The sequence below is a fragment of the Mobula birostris genome, chromosome 10 (genome assembly GCF_030028105.1).
Source record: "Mobula birostris isolate sMobBir1 chromosome 10, sMobBir1.hap1, whole genome shotgun sequence".
Lineage (NCBI taxonomy): Eukaryota > Metazoa > Chordata > Chondrichthyes > Myliobatiformes > Myliobatidae > Mobula > Mobula birostris.
In genome coordinates this window covers 43,749,764-43,773,240 of record NC_092379.1, presented here as the reverse complement: position 1 = coordinate 43,773,240, position 23,477 = coordinate 43,749,764, and the positions used below count along the sequence as shown (strand labels likewise).

General features: G+C 44.9%; 1 protein-coding gene across 1 annotated transcript in view; it reads left to right on the top strand.

Moving 5' to 3' along the window:
• Window positions 1-23,477, top strand: part of LOC140203642 (serine/threonine-protein phosphatase 2A 65 kDa regulatory subunit A beta isoform-like) — an 84,876-nt gene that overhangs the window by 19,271 nt on the left and 42,128 nt on the right. Inside the window, exons 11-13 of the mRNA XM_072269690.1 lie at window positions 3,094-3,267; window positions 10,551-10,611; window positions 12,396-12,550. Of these exons, the coding sequence (XP_072125791.1) occupies window positions 3,094-3,267; window positions 10,551-10,611; window positions 12,396-12,550 (390 nt within the window). The remainder of the gene's footprint in view (window positions 1-3,093; window positions 3,268-10,550; window positions 10,612-12,395; window positions 12,551-23,477) is intronic.

Here is a 23,477-nt window from a genome sequence, read left to right as displayed (position 1 = left end):
CCCTCTCCTCACCTTTATATCCTAGCATCTTCTGCCTCCCTTTACAGTCCCGATAAAAGGCCTCGGCCTGAAACACCGACTGTTTACTCATTCCCATAGATGCTGCCTGAGCTGCTGAGTTCCTCCAGCGTTTTGGGTGAATTGCTCTGGATTTCCAATGTCTGCAGACTTGATTCCCTTCATGTGCTACACCCGAAAAGATTCCCCAAATGTCAGAAATGCCTCGATTTTCCAGGCACAGCTGACAGATTCAAAGTGTACATCTTCAAATTGGCAGCTGTTAATTCAAGCCTTGAATTATTTGTTAGTTTGAAATGAAATCAAGAAAAAAGCCTGCCGAATCATGATTTGAACTGTTGGATAATTTAATAGTAATTAGTACCTTGCATCTATTTATGCCAAAGGTGCAGAAAGATTTCTCAAACGCAGAAATTCAAGTGTTTTTCTTTTGTGAAATGCAGCTTTTCACAAAATGACCGTTGTTTCCTCCCATGGCCCTCCCGAGGAGCTCGCCTGCACTCAGGGAGAGTGAACGGACAATAAATTAAGACTCAGGAACAGAATTAGGCCACTCAGCCCATCGTGTCTGCTTCGCCATTCCATCATGGCTGGCTTATTACCCTCTCGGCCCCATTCTCCTGCCTTCTCCCCCGTAACCTTTAACACCCTGACTAATCAAGAACCTGTCACCCTCCACGTTAGGTATACCCAATGACTCGTCCTCCACAGCCTTCAGCGTTGATGGATTCCACAGATCCACCGCCCTTTCCTGAAGAAATTTCCTCTCAGCTCTGTTCTAAATGGACGTCCCTCTATTCTGAGGCAGTGCCCTCTGGTCACAGGAAACCTCCTCTCTGTTCTAGGCCTCTTAATATTCCATAAGTTTCAATGAGATTCACCCCTCTTCCTTCCCGTCTGAACTCCATCGAGGACAGAGCCGGAGCCGTCAAGCACTCCTCCTGTATGTTTCATTCCCAGGATCATACTCGTGAACCCTCTCTAATATCAGCACATCTTAGATAAAGGGCCCAAAGCTGCTCACTATACCCCCAACTGCGTTCTGACCAATGCCTTATAAAGCTTCAGCGTTACCCTTATATCTTTTCTAGTCCTCTCAAAATGAATGCCAACATTCCATTTTCTTTCCGTACCACCAACTCAGCCTGCAAGATAACGTTTAGGGAACCCTGCACGAGGTCTCCCAATTGCCTTTGCACGTCTGATTTCTGAATTTTCTGCCCATTTGGAAAATAGTACATGTCTTTACTCCTTCTACCAAAGTGCATGGCCATACGTTTCTGGTAGTAGGCACCCTTCGATCCCGGGGATGATGGGTTTGTGCCTCCGGTGGACTGTGTCCTCTCCTGGGCAGGAAGGTTTGAAGGACCGGCTCTTCCCATGCAGCAGGCTCCCCCTCTCCACATCACTCATGTTGTCGAAGGGAAGGGCAAGCGCCAATACAGCTCGGCACCAGTGTCATCGCAGAGGTTGCCGGAGTGAAGCTGTAAACAACATCAAACTGCCTTAGGGGTTTACCCCCAAAGCCTTTCCCATGGGTGGGCATGACTGCAAGGCAGTGGAGGTTTAAAATCAGGGTTTTCCCTCTCCTAAGCGGGCTGCCGCCCAAGGCTGAGGAATCCTACCTACCAGAAACACTTTCGGTCAGTGCAGTATATTCCAACTGCCACTGCCTTGCTATTCTCCCAATCTATCAAGTCCTTCTACAGACTCTCTGCCCCTCCACCTATCTTGGTATCATCCACAAATGTGACCACCAAGCCATCAATTCCGTTGTCCAGATCATTGACATCTGCTTGAAAAGAAACGGTCACAATACCGACCCCTGTGGAACACTAATGGTCACCTGCAGTCAACCAGAAAAGGCCCCTTTCATTTGCAACTCTTTGCTTCCCGTCAGTCAGGCAATCTTCTATCTTTACTAGGATATCTTCTGTAATACCATGGGCTCTTAACTTGTTAAGGAGTCTCATGTGCGGCATCTTGTCAAACTCCAAGTAAACAACATCCACTGACCCTCCTTTCTCTATCCTGCCTGTAATTTCCCCTTAAGGAAACCATGCACCTCCAAGTACTGGGAGCCTCGTCCTTAATAATGGACTCCCAACATTTTCCCAACCACTGAAGTCAGGCTGAAGGGCCTATAGTTTCATGTCTTTTGCCTCCCTCCCTTCAGAGTGAAGTGACATTTGGAAATTTCCAGTCCTCTGGAACCATTCCAGATTCTAATGACTCTTGAAAGATTATTACTAATGCCTCCCCAATCTCTACAGCTGCCTCTTTCAGAACCCTGCGGTGTAGCCCATCTAGTCCAGGTGACTTGACTACCTTCAAAACTTTCAGCTTCCCAAGCACCTTCTCCTTAATAAAAGCAACTGCACTCACTTCTGCTAACTGACTCTCGAATTTCTGGCATACTGCTCGTGTGACCATAACTTGGACCATAATGTATAGTACTGTGCAAAAGTCTTAGGCTGGTGTATATAGCTAGGGTGTCTGAGTTTTGCACGGTCCTGTAGTAATTCTTATATACTGCACTGTGCTGCTGCTGCCGCAAAAAAAAATCAAATTTCTTGACATCTGTGAGTGATGATAAACCTCGCAGATGTCTGATATGGGTCTCTGATGTGGACTGAGAGTGGGAAGGGGGCAGGGAGAGGGGAGTTGTGTCCCTGTCCCCCTCTTTTGGTGAATGTCGGTGATAGCGTAGGATGATATCGTGGTTCTGCATTTGTGTTTATGGACTGTGGACTTTTTCAGATTTAGGGTTTTTATATTCTGTTTTCTTCATCGCCTTATTCTTTTCGTTTTACAAACTTGCTCTCCGCTGCACGTTGGCAAGTACAGTTCTGTGCAAAAGTCTTTGGCACCCTGGCTAGATGTGCATGTGCCTAAGTACTGTAAGTGTGAAAGTGGCATTCATATTTCTTTTGTGGGATTAATATTTCATAAATGTCCAAGATGATACTTTGAAAGCAGAGAGTCTGGGGAGCGCCAGTGTGTTTGTCAGACAGCGTTCGCAGTATGAATGTTTTTCACCTTTGCTGTACTCAGAAAATTGCCTTTCCTTCCTAGTGCCCTGAGGTCCGTTTGAACATTATCTCCAATCTGGACTGCGTGAATGAAGTTGTTGGAATTCACCAGTTAGCACAGTCTCTCCTGCCAGCCATTGTAGAATTAGCAGAAGATGCCAAATGGAGAGTGCGCCTTGCGATAATCGAGTACATGCCTCTGCTTGCAGGGCTGCTGGTGGGTGGTTTATTCTAAAATGTTTTTATAGTCTATTAGCAATGCTTCCATATGGATGATTTGCAGAATGGAAATGATTGCCCATATCAAATTGATACTTTAGTTTAAAGACGGAAATAACTTTGAACATCTTCTTTCCTTTTGCACCAGAAGCAAATGTGCGATAGTAACAATTATACTTGTAGCCCACTGACATGGGTAGTCTTACTTTAGACTCGGGGCTCCCAACCTTTTTTTTAATTGACCATTAACCAAGTAGGGGTGGAAACCTCTGGTTTAGACAATCAGGTTTAGACCCCTGTTTAAGGACTGCGGACTTTGTCAGACTTAGGGATTTTATATTCTGTTTTTATATTGTCTGTTTCTTTTCATTTTGTTGTGCGAGGGGAGGGTGTTTCGGGGTAAAATGTTCTGTTAGTTTTTGTGTGGGGGGTGGGCTGGGGTTGTTGCTGTTCCATTTTCTGTGTGGAGGGAGGGGTGGTTTTGGGGGGGGGCTGATGATCAGGATGCCATTCAATGACTTTCATGTTTTTTCTTTGTTTCATGGCTATCTGGGGAAGACAAATCTCAGAGTTGTACATGATAATAAGTGAACGTTTGGCCTGCACATCAAACAGACACAAACAGAAAGGGCAATAAACTCCATACAATCAGATGAGGGGGTGACAACGGTTGTCGCAGAGGAAATAAACAATATCTTTTTGAGATTTTACCAAGATCTGTACAGCTCAGAATATTCAGATTCCGCTCCACAAATACAAAAGGAATTTCTCGACTTGTTACAATTTATACCCCGAGATGAAACGTCCTTGACCTCACTGGAGTTTAACTTAGAGGCTAAAGAATTGTCTGCAGCTATAACTAACATGAAGGGAGGGAAAACTCCTGGGCCCAATGGAAATTCCGATTGAAATATATAAAATCTTTAAGACTAAACTAATACCACCTCTGCTTGATATGTATCAGGAGTCATTTGACACTGGATCCCTTCCCTCCTCTCTTATTATGGCAGCAATCACACTACTGTTAAAACCTGGAAAACCACCATCCCTTTGTGGATCTTATAGGTCAATCTCACATCTGAACAATGATCTCAAAATTCTCTGTAAGGGATTAGTTAGGAGGCTGGAGCCACCCTTGCCAAAAATGGTCCACCCTGACCAAAATGGGTTTGTAAGGGAAGGCAGGGCTTCCACAACATTCGAAGAGTGCTTAATATACTTTATGAAAAATCTGGAAGCTCTGATAGCGCTATTCTGTCATTGGATGCCGAGAAAGCCTTCGACAGAGTGGAGTGGAATAGGGGGAAAATTTCTAAGATACAGCTTCTGTATTCTAACCCACAGGCTGAAGTTTTAACTAACCTGCTTTTTTCGGCATCTTTTAAACTCCAACGGGGAACAAGACAGGGATCTCCCCTCCTGTTTATCCTGGCCATTGCGCCACTTGCTATGGCAATTTGAAAACAGGCTAACATAGCAGGAATAACTATAGGAGATGTAGAACATCGCATAGCCCTGTACATGGATGACGTAATTTTGTCAGAACAGGGTTTACCTATTTGGGTGTTAAAATTACTCCTACTATTGGTAAAATTATCCCAACTAATTATAACCCTCTCACAGACTCAGTTACTCAACTTACAAACAGATGGACGAAATTGCTCATAAATTTGATTGGACGCATAAACGTTCTAAAAATGTCAATTTTACTGAAGTTCCTGTACCTTTTCCAATCTATCCCACTTTCTCCTCCATCATCTTTCTTTTATTTATTTTTTTTTTATTTTATTTTTATTTGGATAAGGAATTCACAAATATCATGTACTTTTTTCACACATATAACCTTTTCCATTTTTTTATATGTATAAAACTACAATTATTTATACATTCTTAAGTGCACATTGAGATGATATAAAAGGAAAATAAACATTTAAATAGATAATTATGTACTGTGGTAAATCTAACCAATTAGGCTAAGTAATGGAATTAGTTGTTAAGAAAAATGGTAATAATAGTTTCCATATAACCCTTCTGGACCATTTCCACTGGTCCAAAATGTTGTATGTAAGCCTAAGTATCAACCATTGCAGGTGTTTATATCCTAATTTGTTCATGCTTGCTCCTGCCCGCAGACATAATTATCCAATCCCTATGTACTTATTTACTCTTTCTTTTATTTATTAAAGAAATGTTTTTCTAATTTCATCTGGAATAATAGATGTCCAAGACTCAGGCTTTCCCTGTTATATCTGCCGTATGATAGAGGTGGCTTACAGCTACCAAATCTTATATGGTATTTCTGGGCGGCCCAAATTAGAGCAGGAATGTTTTATTTTGTTAAGGATCACTCCCCTCCTTGGGTCTCAATGGAATCCCAGTTGATCAATATCCCTCTAGAACTATATATGTATTCAGCAAATAAGAAAAACCTGGTCACACAATCTAAAATCCCTTTCTTAAAAAATACAATAATGATTTGGCACGATGCTCTTGCGGAAATGGGTGAGACATCACAGTTATCCCAGTTTACTCCTATCTTTGGTAATGATAGCTCCAGCCCGGCAGAGCGGATCCTAGTTTTAAAACTTGGCCGCCCCGAGGCATAGCTAAGGTGTCTGGTCTTTATAATGGCAATTCATTTATGTCTTTTGAAGAACTCAAGGCCACATATGGAATTCCAACAAAACACTTTTTTAAATGCCTTTAGTTGCAAAGTTTTATTATGTCCAGGCAAAGTTACAGTTTGAAGCTCCCTCCTTTATTTACCCTAGAAGACATCACTCTGAAATTATCTGAAGCTAGGGGACAAGTGTCTGAATTATACATGTAAGGGTTTCTTCTTTTATGTTACTTGCTAAGGCTAATAAAATGGCTTCTCTGTACTATTAACTGCTGAGACAGTGGTTCTCTAGAGCAGCTTGTTTGGGTTATAATTACTGATACAGGAATTGTATTCATTTGCTAACCAATTGGGATAGATGGTATTCTTTCTTGTGTGTCTGTAAGCTATTCTTTTTCGTGGGCTTTGGGCAGAAGGCGTGATGGGGACAGAGAGAGGAGACGCGAGGAGAGAGATGCCGTAAGCTGGGCAACGGCACGGACCCCGAGCGGGAGTCCGAGGCCCAGGGTCTTCAGCGAGGATAGGAGGCGAGGACAGACTCGTGTGGAGTGTTTGGTGGATCACCGAGGGTGGTCCCATTCGTGGGTTGGCGGAGTTCAGAGGACATTGATTGGAGGAAGGGGGACCCGGTTCTGTAAGAGCTCCAACGAGTGTGCACCGAACTGATAGTTACTGACTTGGCACCTTTATTCTATTTGTTTCTACTAACCCATCAGCAAGAAATACTTATAAAGTGTAATCATTTAATGGCATATGGCGTACTGTCTGTTAATTGGCGGTGTGGGGTACATCACACAGCATCCACACAAACTTGATCTCCCCGTTTGGCGGGGCTGAAAGCTGCTCCCCCTAGACGAAAGCGAGCTGAGCGAGTCTGAGGCTTACCGGGGGGCTGCATACAAATTGTTTGCAAGTAAATGCAAAGAGTCATCAAACAACATGCTACAAGCATGGAGAACTGATTTGCATGAGAATCTGTCAGAAAAAGAGTGGTCAGAAGCTTGTTCCTTCGTTCAAACCCAGTCAGTGAACACTCATTCTAAGCGGATAACCAGACAGTACATTACTCCAGTCAGGTTTCGTCACTTTAACCCCAACATTCCAGACACATGCTTTAAATGTAATCACTAAAAGGGGTCTCTGTTCCATTGTATGTGCGAGTGCCCCCAGATAATCTGCTTCTGGAAGAAGGTGCTGGATTTGATTAGTCAGATTATTGGAAAAAAGGTGCTCCTTGATCCTAAATTATGTATTCTGAACATTTATCCAAAGGACTTTGTAACCTCCAAAAGTGCAAGGTCTCTGCTTAATATTTGTTTTTTGAAAGCCAGACGTTGCATAGCCTATTCATGGAAGAAACCCACAACCAGTGGACTTTCACAATGGCTGAAAGGAGTGACTTCGTATCTTGCTCTAGAAAAGATCAACTACATCACAGAAAAACAAACTTGGCAAATGTCGGGAAATTTGGGATATTTTCTACAAGTTTCTGGAGAACAATATTTGGGATGATGAAAGTAACAAATTGAATTGACAGCTTGTTTTTAATGGCCGGGTGTTTGCTTTTTTTGTGCGTTGTTTTTCCTTTTATTTCTGATGTATTTTATTTTTCCCTTTTTCTTTAACCTTGTTGCACTTTCAAACCTATGGATGATCGAATGTGTTTACTTTTCATTCTGTAAAAGCAATAAAGAGATGTTTGAAGAAAAATAAGTGAACCTTTGAATCTTTGATTGGGAAAAGGGGAAGGCAGAGGGAAGCACCAGAGAGATATTCTGTAATGATCAATAAACCAATTGTTTGGAAGCAAATGACCTTGAGAGCAGAATTAGTCCATTCAGCCCATTGAGTCTGCTCCAACATTCCACCATGGCTGATTTGTGATCCCTCTCAACCCTATTCTCCTGCCTTCTCCACATATCCTTTCACACCCTGATTAATGAAGAGCCTGTCAGCCTCCATTTTAATTATACCCAATATCTTGGCCTCCACGGTTGTTCATGGAAAAAAATTCCACAGATTCACCACCCTCTGGCTGAAGAAATCACTCCTCATCTCTGTTTCTGCCAGGTGCTCCGATTTCCTCCTCCATCCCAAAGACGTGCTGGTTGTAAACTGGTTGTTGTAGATTCCTCCTCTGTGTCGGTAACTAGCAGGAGTACTGAGGTAGTGTTCATGGGTACGGTGTCCACTCAAAAATCGTATGGCAAAGGGGAGGAAGCTGTTCCTGAATCAGTGAGTGTGTCTTCAGACAAATTGTCCCTCCTTTCTGGTAGTAGCAATGAGAAGAGGCTGGTGGGGCCCTTAATGATGGACAGTGTCTTTTTGAGGCACCGCTCCTTGAAGATGTCCTGGATAATATGGAGGCTGGAGCACACGATGGAGCTGACTAATTTTATAACTCTCTGTCGCTTACTTAAGCTCTCCTGTATCATACCGGATTTAGTATGTATTTGGTTTTAAGGAAGCAAATCGCTCTCAGTTTCGGTGTGCAAACACAAAGTAGATTTTCTTCAGTAAGGCCTTTGACAAGGTCCCGCATGGAGGTTAGTTAGGAAAATTCAATTGCTAGGTATACATCGAGAGGTGGTAAATTGGATTAGACATTGGCTCAATGGAAGAAGCCAAAGAGTGGTAGTAGAGAATAGCTTCTCTGAGTGGAGGCCTGTGACTAGTGGTGTGCCACAGGGATCAGTGCTGGGTCCATTGTTATTTGTCATCTATATCAATGATCTGGATGATAATGTGGTAAATTGGATCAGCAAATTTGCTGATGACACAAAGATTGGAGGTGTAGTAGACAGTGAGGAAGGTTTCCAGAGCCTGCAGAGGGACTTGGACCAGCTGGAAAAATGGGCTGAAAAATGGCAGATGGAGTTTAATACAGACAAGTGTGAGGTATTGCATGTTGGAAGGACAAACCAAGGTAGAACATACAGGGTTAATAGTAAGGCACTGAGGAGTGCAGTGGAACAGAGGGATCTGGGAATACAGATAGAAAATTCCCTAAAAGTAGTGTCACAGGTAGATAGGGTCGTAAAGAGAGCTTTTGGTACATTGGCCTTTATTAATCAAAGTATTGAGTATAAGAGCTGGAATGTTATGATGAGGTTGTATAAGGCATTGGTGAGGCCGAATCTGGAATATTGTGTTCAGTTTTGGTCACCAAATTACAGGAAGGATATAAATAAGGTTGAAAGAGTGCAGAGAAGGTTTACAAGGATGTTGCCGGGACTTGAGAAACTCAGTTACAGAGAAAGGTTGAATAGGTTAGGACTATTCCCTGGAGCGTAGAAGAACGAGGGGAGATTTGATAGAGGTATATAAAATTATGATGGGTATAGATAGAGTGAATGCAAGCAGGCTTTTTCCACTGAGGCAAGGGGAGAAAAAAACCAGAGGACATGGGTTAAAGGTGAGGGGGGGGTAATGTTTAAAGGGAACATTGGTGGGGGCTTCTTCACACAGACAGTGGTGAGAGTATGGAATGAGCTGCCAGACGAGGTGGTAAATATGGGTTCTTTTTTAATATTTAAGAATAAATTGGACAGATACATGGATGGGAGGTGTATGGAGGGATATGGTCCTTGTGCAGGTCAGTGGGACTAGGCAGAAAATGGTTTGGCACATCCAAGAAGGGCCAAAGGGCCTGTTTCTGTGCTGTACTTTCTATGGTAAAGAGTTGTCAAGGTCTGAGTCAGAGTCACGGGCAGAGCTTGTGGTTGGACTACTCAGCCACGTGGTTACCCTGGGAATTATTAGCTGTGCTGGATATGAAGCAAGGTAACCTGAGAATTATGCAAAGGCTAACTTGTTCCCAGTGACTGAATGTAGAAAGTGGAATGTATTAACCACATGGGAGACGTGAATGTAGAATGGTGCACTGTCATGTCGAAGAGAGATACTGTGCGGGTCAGGAGTGTGGGATCTGTAATCTAAATAATCCAGCACATGCATAATTACGTTTAAATCGTGAAGTTGAAATAACATCCTGCTGTGGATGTGGTAGCATAGGATTCACTGGGTTATTTATTTAAAGGTACACTGAGGAATAAGGCCCTTCCCGCCCTTTGAACCGTGCTGCCCAGCAATCTCTGATCCAACCCTAGCCTAAACAGGGACAGGTAACAGTGATGAATTAACCTCCGAACTGGTGCGTCTTTGGATTGTGAGAGGAAACCCGCGCGTTCCGCAGGGAAAATTTACTGGCTCCTTACAGGTGACATCAGAATTCCCAAGCTGCAATAGTGTCACGCCAACTGCTACGCCACCGATAGTGGTTAGTAACGTTCTTACTGTCTGCATTAAACCATCGGACACTTTTAAGATTTTTCCTATTTTTCATGGATCATAGTCCTGGTATTGACACAAAGAAATTAATTAAGGATAGTCAAAATACTAGATGTAAGTACCTTAGATAGGGTATCTTCTGTGTAGCCTTCTGCCACGGCACAATCCAGTTTTGTGCAGTTTATTAGAGCACGTTGCCAGTCTTTCTTGTGTGACCCCTTCACCATTGGCTCAAAGGAGTTAGCAAACTGTACTGGTAAGTAGCGAAAGGTGAAGACGGCTAGAATGCAAATGTGGCAAGTTGGCATGTTCTACTAGAAATTCAAGGGGTTATTTTATCAACATTCTTTCTTTTGTCAAAACCTGTTTAGGGAGTGGAGTTTTTTGATGAGAAGTTGAACTCCTTGTGCATGACGTGGCTGGTGGATCGCGGTGAGTATAGCCTTGATGAATCGTTACTTTTGTTGAACGAAAGTCCTTCAAAGTTGTCCATGTCATCTTACTGGTGCTTCCATGATGCTGAGTGACCCTACCAGGTGCCTAACCAAAAATCCTTCATCGTGCTTTGTCACATCCTCAAAGGATTGGGTCAGGCTCAAGACACGACATGCCCCTCACAAAGCCATGCTGACTCTCCCGAATCAGACTATGCTTCTTGTAAATCCTGTCTGTAGGAATCTTCTCCTGTAATTTGCCCACTGGTGAAGTAAAACTGACTGGTCTATAATTCCCAGGGTCATCCCTACTCTCTTTCTTGAACAAGAAAATAACATTTGCCAACTTCCAATCATCTGGTACTTCCTCCGGTGAGGACTGGCCAGTGAGGATGCCCAGATCGTCACTAAAGGTGCAGCAATCTCTTCCCTTGCTTCCCGTAGTAACCCTGGGGTATATCACATCTGGCCCCGGGGACTTATCTATCCTAGGGCTTTTCAAAATTCCAGAACATCCTCTTTCTCAATGTCAACATGTTGCAGCATATCACTGCTCTCGCAAGCATCAAGGTCCCTCTCACTGGTGATTACTAAAGAAAAGTATTCATTGCGGATCTCCCCCAAAGTCCACTGACTCCAAACATTTTGCCTCTTTTAGCTCTGGCCGGCCCAGACTCTCACTCTGGCCATCCTCCTGTTCTTCAAGTTTGTTCTTCTGAATCCAACTCGCCAAGTCCTTCTCGTGGCCCCTCCTAGTTCTCCGAAGTCCATTCTTCACTCCCTCCCTGGCCACATTGTAACCCTCTGGAGCCCAGGCTGATCTTTGCATCCTACGCTTCTAGACTAGCTGTTGCACATCTCTTGTCAAGCATGGCTCCTTCACCCTTCTGTTCTTTCCCTGTCTCAGTGGGACAAAACTCTGCAGAGCCTCATCCAAGTGAAGCCCAAAATGACTTCCACATTTCAATTGTGTGTTTCTGAGTGTGTTCATCCCAGTTTTTACTCCCAGGTTCCTGCCCAATGTCCAATACCATCATAGTTCAAACACCGGCGCCCCCCTCCCCCCCAGTTATTACTGCTGCAAGCAATCTTGTCGTACTCTTGTACACATGGCAACAAGAAACAGACTTGACTTTGACCGATACATTTATTTATTTAATTATTCGAGAATAGCATGGAACAGGCCCAACGAGACGCACTGCCCAGCAACCGGCCGATTTAACCCTCGCCTCATCACAGGACAGTTTACAATGACCAATCAGACTACTAAGTAATAAATAATGGTAATCTATTCGAAGTATTTTTTAAGTATCTAATGGGGCAACACAGTGGCGTCTGGTTAGCGCAACACTTTGCAATTGGGTTCGATTCCCACTGCCACCTGTGAGGAGTTTGTACGTTCTCAGCTTGACTGCGTGGGTTTCCTCCGGGTGCTCCTGTTTCCTCCCAGAGACCTACTGGTTGGTAGGTTAACTGGACATTGTAAATTGTCCTGTAATTAGGCTAGGGTTAATCGGGGGTGGCTCGCAGGGCAAGAAGGGCCTGTTCCACGCTGTATCTCAATAAATAATCAATGATAAATAAGTATATTAAAATGCTACTTTCCAAGTGCATAATTTCCTCCACTGTGTGTAACTTGGTATGGAACAGGTTGACACTTTGAAGAAGGTGGTACGAGCATTTCATTTCGGAACTTTGTATTTTATCAGCAAGGTACATATTTGAAAATCAAGTAGTAACAGCGATCAGATCATTTCTTGACCTGTCAATGCTGTCTTGCAGTGTACGCCATTCGCGAGGCCGCGACCAACAACTTGACCAAGTTGGTGGAGAAGTTTGGCAAAGACTGGGCAGAATCCACCATTGTGCCGAAAGTACTTGCCATGGCCAGTGACCCCAACTACCATCACAGAATGACCACCCTCTTCTGCATTAACGTGAGTATAGCTTTGACAATGTACTTGCCCATTGCCAGTGACCCCAACTACCTTCACAGAATGACCACCCTGTTCTGCATTAACGTGAATATAGCTTTGACAATGTACTTGCCCATAGCCAGTGACCCCAACTACCATCACAGAATGACCACCCTGTTCTGCATTAACGTGAGTATAGCTTTGACAATGTACTTGCCCATGGCCAGTGACCCCAACTACCTTCACAGAATGACCACCCTGTTCTGCATTAACGTGAGTATAGCTTTGACAATGTACTTGCAATGGCCAGTGACCCCAACTACCATCACAGAATGACCACCCTGTTCTGCATTAACGTGAGTATAGCTTTGACAATGTACTTGCCCATGGCCAGTGACCCCAACTACCATCACAGAATGACCACCCTGTTCTGCATTAACGTGAGTATAGCTTTGACAATGTACTTGCCCAAGGCCAGTGACCCCAACTACCTTCACAGAATGACCACTCTGTTCTGCATAACGTGAGTATAACTTTGACAATACTTCCATTACACTTCACAAGCTGCTAAAATATTTCATGAATAAAACGTACAGTTAGAACAGACACTAAAGAATAAAGAATTTAACAAAAATAATATGGATTTGTTTAAAATGTTCTTTTAATATATTCTTTGTGAATGTTTAGATTCTGCAAAAAATCAATTAACACTTTGCCAAAGCTGCTCCTTCCAATATTGACATCTGCTTGATACGAGCTTCTGTGCTTGCGTTATTTGCTGAGGTGTAGTGGTGTTTTGTGTTTAATCTGCAAGGTGTCTGGAGTAAAAATTGAGTTGAGGGTGAGACTTTTTATGATTTCGTGGAGCAGAGTTCCTAACCGTCCCTGTGGAAATGGACTGATGGTGTTAGCTGAAGGACAACTGATTTAATGACCTGTTGACCCACCAGATGGCTTACAGCTTTCAAGTTTTATTTCACAAGGGTCTGTTTCCGTGCTGTAGTGGACTATGGCTCTGTCTTTTGCTTAGAGATCTGAGTACCTTGAAATGGACATTATACATTATCTGGCTGAGGGAATTGTAAGTTTTTTGACGCAACTAGTTTCAATTTACAAGTGTACTTAAAGGCCCCCACAGTCATTCCAGTTGCGGAATTAACTTCTTTCCCTGGATTTATTTGATGGGCCTGGGCTTTGCTGGAGTTTGGACAAGGTGATGGAGAGATTCAGTTGAAATGCCCAGATAAAATGGATGTTTCTAAAGTGGGTGAGTCTCGGACTGGAGGGCACAGCCTTTGGAACAGAGGGATATCCCTTTAGAACGGAGATGAAGAATTTCTTTAGCCGAAGCGTGGTGAGTCTACAGAATTCATCGCCACAGGCGGCGATGGGAGGCCAAGTAATTGGGTGTATTTAAAGTGGAGCTTGATAGGTTCTGGAGGGTGTCGAGAGGTCTGCACGACCTGGCGTTTTTGCGGTATCCTCAAGGATTTGGCAAGCTGGACTCTCAAGAATGCAGGTGCAGCGGCCGCGGCCATTGCTGGGAGTGGACTTCAGGTTGGATGAGAGTGGCCTGAGAGGGGAAAATGAAGTGGTGTTCAGTCGATTTCAACAACGAGCCAGGTTAAAAAGTTTAAAGAGTCGCAGGGGGAAAGACTAACTTCTCTGTGAGGCTTTACACACCTCAGCAGTGAACCGACTGTCACTGTCAGCACTTGTCTCCGCACTGAATTGACTTGCTGGCTGTGCCCTGCGACCATTGACACCCTGGCTCAGATAAAATGCTGAACTGGCTCCTTGGCTGTGGACTGCAACCATTGGGCCCCTGGACTGGTTTCACTTCTCTCAGCACAGAACTGACTCCCTTGCTGTGGCCTGCAGCCATCTACTGATCTGAACTGGCTCCCTGCCTGTGGGCCTAATTTCGGCGACCCTGCGGTTCATGTTCTGTTTCTTACTGGTTTACTATTTTTTGATTCTTGTTTGCCCGATTTGTTCTTTTTGGGCACATTGCGTGTCTGACAGTCTTTGCTGTGTAGGATTCTTTCTTTTTCCATGGATTCTCTTGTGTTTCTTTGCTTTATGGCTGCCTGCAAGAAGACAAATCTCCTGCTTGTATATGGAGTTCATACTTTGGTAGCAATGTACTTTGAAATTTAGACCTCTGGATCAGCAGGAACACCTCAGAAAGATATGCCTGCGCGGGCTGGACCAAAACAGGGCTAACAGCCTGCGGGAGTGCTCGCTGGGATTCAAACTCATAGGGATGGGCCACAGGCCACATTTACAGTTGAGGTGGCAGTGGAGTTAAATATCAAAGGGAAACAAAGCAAGCCCAGTAAGGAGAGCAAACCTCAGTCTGATAAGAAATGCAAGATTATATTTATTTTGGTGTAAGCAACATTACTAGTAAAGCAAATGAGCTCACAGGAGGGTGATATTGTTACTGTCATAGAGAGGGTTGAATGGCTGAACGATTCACTCAGTGAATGGTGTGGTGGGCGTGGCACCGTAATATTGATTTATTACTGAAATATCGAGGAGGAGGACATTCTGGGACACACCTTACTAATCCACAAGCCTCTACTGGTGAACTTCCGGTAAGATGGCAGTGTGCTGGGGCGCGGCGGGTTCTACAGGGCCAGCCAAACGTGTTACTATCTTTTGTTTATTTCTTTACAATCTCAAGACCCTGCTGGAAGTTAAGCACTTAAAGAGTGCTGCGGCCTACCCCAACGGCGTAGAAACTGAAGAAGCTGGACTTGGGGCAGATCGTTCTGCTCCCTGTGTCAGAGAGTCAGCAATGTGGTTGGCGTGCAGACTGGCAGCGAGCAATTGTCTTAGTCTCTTTTCTTGTGATTGCAAAACCCTGTTGAGCATTGTTAATGTGTAATGCTGCAAGTCTGGTCTTCTGATTTATTGCGGACTACAGGGGCTGGCAGCAGCGGTGACTGACACCCCTGCAGGGTGAGCGGATGTGGCCTCAAGCCATGGGGCCGCCTGTTTGCAGCCACCCAGGAGAGAGGCATCAAGAGCTGGCACTGGAGGTGGTGTAGCGCAGCGTTTAAGCTAACGTTGGTGCTGTCCCTCTCCCCCAAAGTGTTTGCTTGGCAGAAGGCAGGATGTATGTGTTCGACTACAGACTGCTGCAACATTCATGGACTCAGGGACTTGGACTATATTTGTTGTGTGACTATATTTTACTGCTATATGTGCCACGTGCTGTGTATGACTGTTGGTACTGTGTTTTGTACCTTGACCCTGAAAGAACACTGTTTCGTTTGGATGTATTCATGGGTATTCATGAATGACAATTAAACTTGAACTTGATGTAAACAGCCAAGAACAGCAAAACATTGGAATATTACCTGCAAGCTGCACACCAACCGGACTTGGAAATATATTGCCATTACTTCTGAAGCCCCCTTTTCACTGGGCGTCTCTGGAAATGCAGCCTTTTAGCCCCTCGCAAACAACCACCGGACTCCGCGGGGAGAAACTTCAGGCTTCGTACATCTAAGGTGTATGTGACTTTGGTCCCGCAAAATCCGTGAGGTTGGGATGTCTCGCCTACCCAAACCCCGGTTTGTGTGAATGCTGTGTGATTTACTGCCCCTGGCAATCGCCTGTCAGCAAAAAATAGCAGATTGTTCACTGCATAGAATTATTCAGGAGTATATTTAAGAATGTTAACTTAAGCAAACAGTTATTAAAGGAAAGAAAGAGAGAAAAAACAAGAAGGGCCCATTCTACTTAAAAAGTCACAAGTGCACAGTGGAGTTCAAATCTTGAACTTCTCTGTATATCGCGCACTGGACCCTCCCTCGGCCTGCGTGAAAGCACACAGCACCTTCCGAAGGTAACTGGAAATCCATCTTGAACAAAGAGGCTTTCCCACAGGATTATTGGTCCTTCCTCCTTGAAGCCATTCATCTGCAGAAAGCACCCTCATCGTCCACCATCTTTTCTCCTGTCTTCTCCCAGCTCCGGCCAAACAAAGACCTCTCTGCCCAGTAATCTCTAGCACCTTCTCCCAATTCTACCATCCTGATTGGATGACACCTCATTCCTGAGCTCAGACCCAAACAGGCTGAAAGCAGAACAGATTGCTCTTACAGAACTGCTAAAATGAAATGCCTACAGCATAGCAGTAAAAATCTGAACCAGGGCATTGACTCTGACTGGGTCAGAATCCTGGATCACCCACCCTAACTGCATTGTGGGTGCACCCACACCTCAAGGACTGCAGCGCACCACAAAGGAATTAAATACCACTTCAACCTGTGATGCCCACACATTCCTTGGAGGAATATGCAAAAAGAGCTTCAAGTAACAGTGTACAGGTAGTCCCTAGGAGTGGTCACATGTGACAGCTCTCCCAGTATTCAGCATGAGGTACAGGAGCAAGGATATCAGAATCAGGTTTAACGTCACCGGCATAATGTCGTGAAATTTGCTGTCTTTGTGGCAGCAGCACAGTGCAACACATAATAATAGAGAAAACTGTGAATTACAGTAAATATATAAAATAATAGTGCGGAAACAGAAATAAAAAGTAGTGAAGTAGAGCATGGGTTCAGTGTCCATTCAGAAATGGCAGAGGGGAAGAGACTGTTCTGGAATCGCTGAGTGTGTGCCTTCAGACTTCTGTGCCTCCTTCCTGAGGGTAGCAGTGAGAAGAGGGCATGTCCTGGGTGGCAGGGGTCCTTCACCATGGATGCCGCCTTTTTGAGGCATCGCTCCTCAAAGATGTCCTGGATACGAAGGAGAAAGGCAAAACACAGTTGTGCGAGTTATCAGGTTATAGCAGTACAGAACCTCAACTTCTCTGATATCAGCACGAACGATTTCAAAGGGAATGGCCCAAAGGAGGGGGGATCCAGGAAAACTTCGTGAGAAACAGAGTGAGAGAAGGATGTGGCTGGAAAACTCGAGCAGGGCAAGAAACCGAGTTATTAGGAGTCTTTAGTGGGGTTGGATATGGATATGTTTCCAAGGCCTGATGAAATGTATCCTTGGCTGTTATGGGAAGGAAGAGCTGAGCTCCCAAGGTCTCTTTGAGAGTTTAGTGAAACCCTCTCTCATTGCTCCCCCTCCGTGATCTCTGCTTCCCTTCGACGGGAGTCAGTGAAACCTTCTCTCACTCTGTGATATCTGCTCAGCTCTTTACTTCATCCCTCCCCCCTCCTGGTTTCACCCAGCACCTTGTATTTCTTTCTCCACTCACCTTCCACCCCCCGCCCCCACAACTTTTAAATCTACTCATCTTTTTTCTCCACTCCTGCCGAAAGGTCTCGGCTGGAAATGTCAACTGTACTCTTTTCCACCGATGCTGCCTGGCCTGCAGAGTTCCTCCAGCATTTTGTGTGTGTTCAAGGATCCTGGTTGTTTAAAATCCTAAATTGTCACAGAACAGGTGCCAGGTAACTGGATCCCAGCAGTACGGTGCCGTTCTTCGACGAAGGCAGCAACTGGTAACTACAGAGCTGTGAATCTAACATCAGTGGTAGAAAGGGTGTTGTAAAAAGTCTCGAGGGACGGGATTCAGCTGCACTTGGGCAGAGCTTCATCAGAAATGGTCAGCGTGCAAGTGGTGATTCTGTCGGCCAGTTTGAGTTTCTTGGAGTTACGGGTGTACTCATGCAGTTGGTGTTGTCTACAGGGACTTCGGTAAATATTTTGACAAAATCCCCAAATGAGCAAGAGACCGAGGGATCCGAAGTAACTTCACAAATTGGGTTCAAAGTTGATTTGCTGATCAGCTTTTGTGATTACCCCGTGGCGTACCACAGGAATCTGTGCTGGAACTCTCCTTCAAATGATTTGGATGTGGCTAGAAGTTTAGAAGATGACATAAAAATGTGAGCTTTGTCTTGCAGCGTTAGTGCTCATGATGGTGAATTGGTTAGTTGGCAAACTAGGCAGAGCAATTGTACCTAGAACATAGAACGTTAAAGCACTGTGTTAAAGTGCTGTGCTGATCTTTTAACCTACTCTGAGATCAATCTAACCGTTCCCTCCTACATAGCCCTCCATTTTTCTATCATCTGTGTGCCTATCTAAGAATTTGTCAAATGCCCCTAATGCATCTGCCTCTACCATCACGCCTGGCGGGGCATTCCACACACCCACCCACTCTGTGTGTGTGAAACAAAAATCTTACCTCTGTACCTTCCTCCAATCATCTCAAAATTATGCCTCTGGTATTGGCCATTTCTGCCTTGGGAAAAAGTCTCTGGCTGTCCACTCTATCCACACTTCTCATCCTCCTTCACCCCAAACAGAAAAAGCCCCAACTCACTCAACCTTTCCTCATAAGACACGCTCTCTAATGCAGGCAGCCTCCTGGCAAGTCTCCCCTGTGTCCCCTCTAGATCTTCTCCATGCTTCCTATGACAAGAAGGAAGAAAAAGAAAATATTTAAAGAAAAACTGGATAGGTATATGGACAGGAAAGGAATGGAGGGTTATGGGCTGAGTGCAGGTCGGTGGGACTAGGTGAGAGTGGAGTTCGGCACGGACTAGAAGGGCCGAGATGGCCTGTTTCCGTGCTGTAATTGTTGTATGGTTCTACAAGTCACTTATAAATCAATAGCATCATAACATTTTAAGTAACATTTGGATATTAAACACACAGCACGTATTTTCCCCGCATGAGCATATAAGATCATTGCAACACACCAATATCGCTGATTCAGTGGGAGCCCTGGGCTTGTTTCCCTGCAACAAGACGGTCCTATCACGGGCTGATGGGAGTCAGCGATACTCGAAGGGGGTTCCTTATGTCCAGTCTTTTCCGCAATTTAGTTTTCGTTGCATTCATTGCAGAGATATGTTGGAAATGGAAGCACCGTTTTCAGTGCTTTCATGGCTATCTCAGGATATTTAGCCTTGACTTTGATCCAGAATGTCGCCAGAGATGTTATGTCAAACATACTTTTCAGCCCGCCGTCATTTGCAAGCTCGAGGAGCTGATCTTATTCCCATGCTGACATGGATGATGTGCGAGTAATGACCTCGCGTGTGTTCAAGCTGAACAGTGGGTGAGAGGGAATGAGGAAAGGTGCAGCGACTCCTATCGCCAAATCATGTCGTTTCCTCGCGGCCCGGTAGCACATGCTTTGTGGCTTGGTACTGGTCCGCAGCACGGTGGTTGGGGACTGCTGCGCTAGGGAAATTCTAAGCAGTTTCTAGAGTAGGTTACCTGGTCGGCACAACATTGTGGGCCGAAGGGCTTGTAATGTGCTGTGAATTTCTATGTTCGGAAACATGTGGTTAAACCTCCCAGCCCTCTCGTGCTTTCCCACTTATTTCTGCCTTCTCTGCTTACCGGACCTGCCTGTTCAGTGAGTTTGACATAGAATTCTGAGTTAACACCTGCTACACTAGTATCCTGTGTCCCAGCCCTGCTGCCTCACCAGCTTAAACCCTCCCAAAGTGCTCGAGCAAAGGTATGGATAAAAGGGACGCACAGAGGCGGTTTCCAATAGCGCAAGAGTCTGGGGCCAGAGGGCACAGCCTCAGAATAGAAGGACGTCCCTTTACAGCAGAAGTGAGGAGGAATTTCTTTAGCCAGAGGGTACTGAATCGGTGGAATTCATTGTCACAGACGGCTTTGGAGGCCAAGTCATTGAGTATATCTAAAGTGGAGGTTGATAGATTCTTGATTTGTTAAGGGCGTGAAAAGATATGGGAGGAGGCAGAAGAATGGGGTTGGGAGGAAAAATAAATCAGCCATGATGGAATGGCAGAGGAGACTCATAGAAACAAAGAAAACCTACAGCACAATACAGGCCCTTCGGCCCACAAGGTTGTGCCGAACATGTCCCTACCTTAGAAATTACTCGGCTTACCTGTAGCCACCTATTTTGCTAAGCTCCATGTACCTATCCAAAAGTCTCTTAAAAGACTCTATCATATCTGGCTCCACCACCGATGCCGGTAGCCCATTCCACACACTCACCACTCTCTGAGTAAAAAACATACCCCTGACATTTCCTCTGTACCTCCTCCCCAGCACTTTAAACCTGTGTCCTCTTGTGGCAACCATTTCAGACCTGGGAAAAGGCTCTGACTACCCACATGATCAATGCCTCTCATCATCTTACACACCTGTATCAGGTAACCTCTCATCCTCCATCGTTCCAAGGAGAAAAGGCCGAGTTCACTCAACCCATTCTCATAAGTCATGCTCCCCAATCCAGGCAACATCCTTGTAAATCTCCTCTGCACCCTGTCTATGGCTTCCACATTCTTCTTGTAGTGAGGCGACCACAGTACTACAAGTGGGGTCTGACCAGGGTCCTATATAGCTGCAACATTACCTCTCGGCTTCTAAATTCAGTTCCATGGTTGATGAAGGCCAATACAGCGTATGCCTTCTTAACCACAGAGTCAACCTGCGCAGCAGCTTTGAGCGTCCTATGGACTCGGACCCCAAGATCCCTCTAATCTTCCACACTGCCAAGAGTTTTACCTTTAATACTATATTCTGCCATCATATTTGACCTACCAAAATGAACCACTTCACACTTATCTGGGTTGAATTCCGTCTGCCACTTCTCAGTCCAGTTTTGCATTCTATCAATGTCCCGCTCTAACCTCTGACAGCCCTCTACACTACCCACAACACCTCCAACCTTTGTGTCTCAGCAAACTTACTAAGCCATCCCTCCACTTCCACTTCCTCATCCAGGTCATTTATAAAAATCACGAAGAGTAAGGGTCCCAGAACATAACTGAGGCCGACCTCCATGCAGAATATGACCTGCCTACAACCACTCTTTGCCTTCTGTGGCAAGCCAGTTCTGATCCACAAAACAATGTCCCCTTGGATTCCATGCCTCCTTACTTTCTGAATAAGCCTTGCATGGGGTACCTTATTAAATGCCTTGCTGAAATCCATATACACTACGTCTACTGCTCTTCCTTCATCATTGTGTTTAGTCACATCCTCAAAAAATTAAATCAGGCTTGTAAAGCACGACCTGCCCTTGACAAAGCCATACTGACTATTCCTAATCATGTTATACCTCTCCAAATGTTCATAAATCCTGCCTCTCAGGATCTTCTCCATCAACTTACTGAGGTAGGACTCTTTGGTCTATAACTTCCAGGGCTATCTCTACTCCCTTTCTTGAATAAAGGAACAATATCGGCAACCCTCCAATCCTCTAGAACCTCTCCCATCCCCATTGATGATTCAAAGATCATCACCAGAGGCTCAACAATCTCCTCCCTCGCCTCTCACGGTAGCCTGGGGTACATCTCATCCAGTCCTAGCGATTTATCCAACTTGATGCTTTCCAAAAGCTCCAGCACATCCTCTTTCTTAATATCTACATGCTCAAGCTTTTCAATCTGCTGCAAGTCATCACAACAATCACTAAGATCGTTTTCTATAGTGAATACGGAAGTATTCATTAAGTACCTCTGCTATTTCCTCTGGTTTCATACATACTTTCCCACTGTCACACTTGATAGGTCCTATTCTTTCACGTCTTATCCTCTTGCTCTTCACATACTTGTAGAATGCCTTGGGATTTTCCTTAACCCTGCCTGCCAAGGCCTTCTCATGGCCTCTTCTGGCTCTCCTAATTTCCTTCTTAAGCTCCTTCCTATTAGCCTTGTGCTGTGGTAAAGGAGATAGAATTATGATCACTATCTCCAAAATGCTCTCCCACTGAGAGACCTGACACCTGACCAGGTTCATTTCCGAATACCAGATCAAGTACAGCGTCTTCTCTTATAGGCTTATCTACATATTGTGTCAAGAAACCTTCCTGAACACACCTAACAAATTCCACCCCATCTTAAACTCCTTGCTCTTGGGATCCACCAATCGATATTTGGGAAATTAAAGCCTCCCATCATGACAACTCTGTTATTATTACACCTTTCCAGGATCTGTTTCCCTATCTGCTCCTCGATATCCCTGTTACTATTGGGCGGCCTATGAAAAACACCCAGTAAAGTTATTGACCCCTTTCTGTTCCTAACCTCCACCCACAGAGACTCCATAGACAATCCCTCCATGGCGTCCACCTTTCCTGCAGCTGTGACACTATCTCTGATCAACAGTGCCACGCCCCCACCTCTTTTGCCTCCCTCCCTGTCCTTGTTGAAACATCTAAAACCCAGCAGTTGAAGTAACCATTCCTGTCCCTGAGCCATCCTAGTCTCTAATGGCCACCACATCATATCTCCAAGTACTGATCCACGCTCTAAGCTCATCCGCTTTGTTCACAACACTCCTTGCGTTAAAATAGACGTATCTCAAACATTCGGTCTGAGAGCATCCTTTCTCTATCACCTGCCTATCCTCCCTCTCGCACTGTCTACAAGCTTTCTCTGTTTGTGAGCCAACCCCCTCTTCCCTAGTCTCTTCAGTTCGGTTCCCAGCCCCCAACCGTTCTAGTTTAAACTCTCCCCAGCAGCCTTAGCAAACCTCCCTGCCAGGATATTGGTCCCCCTCAGATTGAAGTGCAACCCGTCCTTTTTGTACAGGGCACACCTGGCCCAAGAGAGGTCCCAATGATGTAGAAATCTGAATCCCTGCCTCCTGCTCCAATCTGTCAGCCACGCATTTATCCTCCACCTCATTAACCACTGACATCTCCTCTGTACCCACTCCCAAGCACCTTAAAACTATGCCCTCTCGTTCTAGCCATTTCAGCCCTGGGAAAAAGCCTCTGACTATCCACACAATCAATGCCTCTCATTATCTTGTTCACCTCTATCAGGTCACCTCTCATCCTCGTTCGCTGCAAAGAGAAAAGGCCGAGTTCACTCAACCTATTCTTATAAAGCATGCTCCACAATCCAGGCAACATCCTTGTAAATCTCCTCTGCACCCTTTCTATGGCTTCCACGTCACTCCTATAGTGAGGCAACTAGAATTGAGCACAGTACTCCAAGTGGGGTCTGACCAGGGCCCTACATAGCTGTAA